The following is a 6,211-nucleotide window of genomic DNA, read 5'->3' on the forward strand; positions in this document are numbered from 1 at the left end:
TAATGTACAGACTTTATTAACTAATAAAAAAATGCGTTAATATAATGAATGTATTTTATCACTTCTACAAAATTTTATAATAGACATCTAATAAATGAATTTATTAAGTATATGAACATATATGTTGGAAGAATGAACTTTTTCATTGATTTAATTAAATGTTATATTATGATATATTCAAGTACAGCATATTAATAAACAGTGATTTGTTATATTAATAAATCCAGTTATTATTAGCTTATTTTAATTATTAGCTTAATTATTTTTATTAGCTAATAAAAAATACTCAATAAAATATTCATAATATCTATTAAAAGTTCATTATATCAATGAATTTAAAGTCAGTAAATGTCATTCATTGATATTATGAATAACATTTTTTTCAGTGTATAAGTAAAAATATTATAATCTTACTTCAAAGATATCAATCTTGATTTGATTAAATTTGTTTTGATGCAAGTATTACCTTGCACTTAATTCCAGACTTGCTCAATTAAAAATCTTATATCAATACAAATTCAATCAAATTAAGATTGATATCTTTGAAGCAAGATTATAATATTTTTGTTTATATGAATATATTATGGTTGATTTAAGAATAGTTTTTTTTTCTGTGCGGGTGCCCCTGTGTATCACCTTATCCTTATTTAACATTGGGTGAATAACAAGGATAAAACGATACACAGAGGCACTCGGGTGATGTTTCCGAACGCAGCCTAATAATAATCACCATAAAATAACAAAGGAACACATATGAGGTGTGTTCCATTTGGCGCTCGCAACGCTCGCAAGTAATACTTGTTTAACGTTTGATAAACAACAAGAATGAAATGATTCCATGAACGTTGCGAGCGTCAAGTAGAACGCATTCATAGTAATACATAAATATAGATTATTTAGTACATTGCAGTCTTTTACGATGACTTTTACGATGAATCACGCCATTTCGACTTCCCGTTGTCTCGTTACTACTACGTGGTATAGTCAGGTTGATATAGAGTCAGTCACCTTAAACGGGTCATGTGGATCTATATCGCGATAACAGTCTATCGGATGTGCTAAATGCATTTTAAATCAGCTACATGAATTCGCTCGAATCAACTGTTGCATTTCACATCCACTATGCAATTTAACGATAAAGCTACGATTGGTTAATGAATCGACGAGATTTTCTTTCGATAAGATCTTGCCAATTTTTGAAAACTCTTTGTATTCAAATAGATAATGTCTTTGTATTCAATTAATCTGTCTCTTTGTATTCAATTATTATATCTTTTTCATTGTCAGATATATATTTATAATCATGCGTTATACATATATAAGATACTGACATAGATTTTCTAAAGAAACATTCTCTTATTTCTCAGAAATTAATTGCTGTATTTTATTAATACTAACAAAAACATGATCTGTTTAGATGATTAAAGAAGTAAAAACTCATAATTTATACATTTGTAACTTGTTTCTATACAAAATCATCTAAAAATATATTCTACAAATATGAAAATAAAATTCTTACAAATTTTTTTTTGCAAATTACATAGCTTAAACAATAGTGTATAATATATTATTGATAATATTACATCATTTTACATATTTATTTTTTTAAATCAGTTTTATTTATATTTTTTCTTTCTATTTTTTTCATGGTTTTAAATACAAAATCGGAGTGCAGCGTAAACTGGCATATCTGTCTGAGACAAACCATAAGCTAACTTAATCTTTATAGTATTGCGTTATAGTGTCAAATAGTCTTTATCAGGAGCTGAAGGCAATCGCATATTTATGGGAAAATTCTAAAAAAAAAAAAAAAATTCTAGCGTTACATGTTTGCATTTTACAGAACAGCATAAAGTATACATATAAAATATAAATCAATAAAAACCGTTTTATATAAGTGAAAAGATTCTAGAAAATCTTATATAGAGGAAAGTCGCTGATACTGACATAGATTTCCTAAAATGACACCCCCTTATTTCTCAGAAACTAACTATTGCACTTTATTAATACTAATAAAATCATGATCTGTTTAACTAATTAAAGAAGTACAAACTCATAATTCATATATTTGTGGCTTATTTCTATACCAAATCAGCTAAAAACCAATTCTATGAATCCGAGAAGAAAATTCTTACGGTGTTCTTTTGCAAATTGCGTAATTAAAATAATAGTGACTGTATTATTGATAATATTATGTCATTCCAAACGTTTATAGTTTTATAAATTAGTTTTCTTTACAGAATAGAATATATCTTTATTTATAGAATAGGAATGTTGGCATTATTGCCTACTATGTTAGTTTTGGAACCCATTTTGTCAGACGCTCATTTTTGCATAACTTACGAAAAACTTAATTATGCAAAATTGCAAACAGTATTATAAAAATTGCTTATACTATCTGATAGAAGATACTTTTTACTTCGTATTTATGTTTTTGAAGTTGTACTTTTACCTTTTGTTTAAGAAGTATTGTCTAAAAACAAAGTGGTATGTCGGTATCGGTGACCTTCCTCTATACATTCACTTATACCCAATTTCTTCATCTCTAGATCACTTTATCCAAGAGATATCTCCCAGAATACGATATCTCCTGGATAAGGTTATTCGCAACTTATCTGGAAGTGCAGAAATTGGGCATTATAGGTATTTCTTACAGGCTTCTGTAAAAACAAAAAAATAGAATATATGGCATTATTGCCTACTGTGTCAGTTTTAGGGTTTAATCACTATTGTACTAAGCGCTCATTGCTGCTTATTTTATACGAAAAAATTTATTATTGCAAAATTACAAACAGTATTGTAAAAACTGCTGTATTATCTTATAGAACACACTTTCTAGTGTTTATGTTTTTGTATTTATGTTTCTAAAGTGTTTTTATTTTTGGCTTTTGTTTAAGAAATATTGTCCTGTGAAATATTTGAAAACATAATAATACATCGACTTTCCTCTGTATATTTATATTTACATTTATATACAATCGTCTCACTAAAAAGTGCTCGATTCTTAATTCGTTGATTCGTGTATGAATGTTCTAATCGTTTTGGTCACGTCGCATTGAAAATAAAAAAAGACTCCCGACAAAGGCATTCTTATGCACGACTATCGACAGAATAATAAAGCGATCGCAGCTTCACACGGGCTAACCGTGACTTTGAACCCAAGCACGTGCATTTCATGTTTCAGTGAACTCCTGGTGCTAAGTTCGGCCATGCGTGCATCCTATGGAATGCAGTTGCACACGGTCGAAATTTAACTCAGTGATAATCCAATATAACTGTGTGCTACATTCTTCCATTTTATTCTTTCATAGATCTCTCATAATGACAAACAGATCGTTGCGTAAGAGTCATACGAGATGCGCGATATAATTATAGTATACGCGCAACTGTTGCATAAATCGTAATTCTGTAACCGTAATGAGCACGTAACACGCAAGCCGCGATTTTTATTCTTACGAGTAATAAACAATTTACGCACCACGATACAATAACGACGTAACAGCTAGGTATACTTACAGCAGATTCGCAGCATTAGAATAATATAAATATATATATTGGAACATCGCGCGTATATCGCAAGTGGATTCCTACAATATAGACTCGTGTTGTGGTTGGTGCGTAACGGATGTGCATACGTTAATAGTCGCGGAAAACGAATTAACGGTCTTAACGTGTGTGTGCATGCGCGTGCGGACAAACGAGAATGCACATCGCAATATTTTTAAACAAAGCAAATATTCTCTCGCGCTTCTCCACGCGTCTCACGTATAAAATGCTTTACCGTAGGGTCCAGATGGCGTACGAAGAACCTAACGTACAAAATTAGCAAGTACCCAACTGGTCTCAACAAACAGGAAGTGGAAAAGGAAATAGCGAACGCGTTCTCTGTTTGGACGGGTGAAACTGATCTGACATTTACCCGCAAGACAGGACACGAAAATGTAAGGCCCGTATAATCAAGATATATGTATGCTTATGTGACCAACTGACGCGGATCGATTGTTAAAAATTGAAGAGATAAAAATATTATTATATATTGGTGAAATACTAAACAAAAGTGATTCGTTTAGGTTCACATCGACATTCGATTCGAAGTAGGTGAACACGGCGACGGTGATCCTTTCGATGGACCTGGCGGCACCTTGGCACACGCATACTTTCCGGTATACGGTGGTGATGCTCACTTCGACGATTCTGAACGATGGACCATCAGAAGCTACCGCGGTACCAATCTCTTTCAAGTCGCGGCTCATGAATTCGGACACTCGCTCGGTTTAAGTCACAGTGATGTCAAAAGTGCCCTGATGGCACCTTTTTACCGCGGCTACGATCCACATTTTACTCTAGATCAAGATGATGTTAGCGCGATTCAGGTAACGTTCGAAAGACTGAAACCTTCTATTACCAGTTACATTCGTGATTTTGGATGTAGCGTGTCTCGAGTAGCTAATACTAAATCATTTCAGGCTCTGTATGGCACGAAAACTAAATCGAGTGTGCCACGAGGATCGCGACCTCCGCCGCCTGCCGAACAAGATCCTGAATTGTGTAAAGATCCGAAGATCGATGCAATGTTCAATACGAAAGACGGCGAGATAATTGCGTTCAAGGGTACGTACACTTCGGAGTTGTAATCTCTTCCATTAGTATTTGGATTCTACCAAAGAGATGACAAAGCAAGAATACTGAAGCTATTATTATGAAACTTTCAGGAAAACATTATTGGAAATTAACAGACGATGGTGTGGCTAGCGGTTATCCTAGACGTATTAGTAGCACGTGGAAGGAACTTCCGTCAAATATAGATGCTGCATTTACATACAGGAATGGCAAAACTTACTTCTTCAAGGTAATCGTTTACTTTAATAAATGAGCAAAATCCAAAATTGATTTGGTTCCTTTTACTCTATACTGTAGGTCAGTATTTATTCCTGTACTAGAACTTCCTTTCTCGCTTTCGTCAAATATCAAACATATACTTATTCCACTTTAAGTTCTAAAAGTATACACTGGTTCAGCTATATAGAAAACAGACCTTATGTCGACATTGATCAATATGCAGATTTCATAGACTATAATTGACACTGCAATTATTTTACTTTAGGGCACGCAATACTGGAGGTACATTAATACGACCATGGACGGTGACTACCCGAAGGAAATTAGCGATGGTTTTACTGGCATTCCTGATAACATCGATGCGGCTACCGTATGGACTGGAAATGGCAAGATTTATTTCTACAAGGGTACGAAATTCTGGCGCTTCGATCCAGCGTCGAAGCCACCAGTGAGAAATAGCTATCCTAAACTCATCCAAAATTGGGAAGGCATACCGAATCACATCAACGCGGCAGTACCATATAAGGGCTATACATATTTCTTCCAAGATAATGCCTACTATCGATTCAACGACCGATTGTTCAAGGTAAGCACGAGTTAGTTTTTAAATTAATTTTTTGTTCGTAGCAACACTGCATATAGCAATATGATTGGAAAATAACACCAGCGCAGTGGAGCTTATAACGTTACATAATAACACGCGCGTTCTTGGTCTCTATCTCGTGTTACGTCCCAAATTACGGAACATATCGTCACATATACTCTTTAAGTTCTTTGAAAAGGAATCTCACTCTCAAGAGTAAATTGAGCCAGTTTTTGAAAAAAATTTAATTTTTAATCTTTAAAAGTGAGATTTCACTCTTCGGAGTAAAATTCACTCCAAAGATGACTCTACACGGTCAATAATATTAATAGAGCATCGAGTGGCTCGCTACTCAGTGCGGTTGACTCGCGATCTCTAGATCTGGGTTCAATCCCACTTGCGCCCATATACGCGATTTTTCGTGTTTAAGGAGCCAAAAATGGCTCCATCTGGGGTGATTTAAGGGAATCACCAGCCGGAAACCTCATGAGAGAGGTAGCTAAGACGAGACAGTCTTGGGATGTCGTGCTATCCTTTGGGTATCCCGGTGCCGTTGTGTCTCCTATGTTATGGTCCAAATAAAATTATTTTTAGATCTGTATCTAATTAAATATTATAGAATATAAATATTTAGCAAATTAAAGTACCAAAAAATCTAGGGGAGTAGGAATCAATGCATTATATTTTATAATATACTGTGACATGGATCCTAAAGATGATGCTCGAGCAGTGGCGTAACTAACGACCCCGCAGACCCTGCGGTGCGGGGGGGCGCACCAAAGGCGGGGG

At 34.2% G+C, this 6,211-nt stretch overlaps 1 protein-coding gene across 5 annotated transcripts in view; it reads left to right on the forward strand.

Moving 5' to 3' along the window:
* The window catches only part of LOC108763494 (Matrix metalloproteinase 1), a 30,931-nt gene that overhangs the window by 15,909 nt on the left and 8,811 nt on the right, over window positions 1–6,211 (forward strand). For all 5 annotated transcript variants that reach the window (XR_001940222.1, XM_018511159.1, XM_018511161.1 and 2 more), the window contains exons 4-8: window positions 3,787–3,941; window positions 4,071–4,373; window positions 4,467–4,611; window positions 4,713–4,849; window positions 5,105–5,425. Coding sequence is in view for 4 of the 5 variants with exons in the window: in XM_018511159.1 (XP_018366661.1) it covers window positions 3,787–3,941; window positions 4,071–4,373; window positions 4,467–4,611; window positions 4,713–4,849; window positions 5,105–5,425 (1,061 nt within the window). In the remaining variant the exon portion in view is untranslated. The remainder of the gene's footprint in view (window positions 1–3,786; window positions 3,942–4,070; window positions 4,374–4,466; window positions 4,612–4,712; window positions 4,850–5,104; window positions 5,426–6,211) is intronic.

Source organism: Trachymyrmex cornetzi, unplaced genomic scaffold, assembly GCF_001594075.2.
Source record: "Trachymyrmex cornetzi isolate Tcor2-1 unplaced genomic scaffold, Tcor1.1 scaffold361, whole genome shotgun sequence".
In the NCBI taxonomy this organism is placed as follows: domain Eukaryota; kingdom Metazoa; phylum Arthropoda; class Insecta; order Hymenoptera; family Formicidae; genus Trachymyrmex; species Trachymyrmex cornetzi.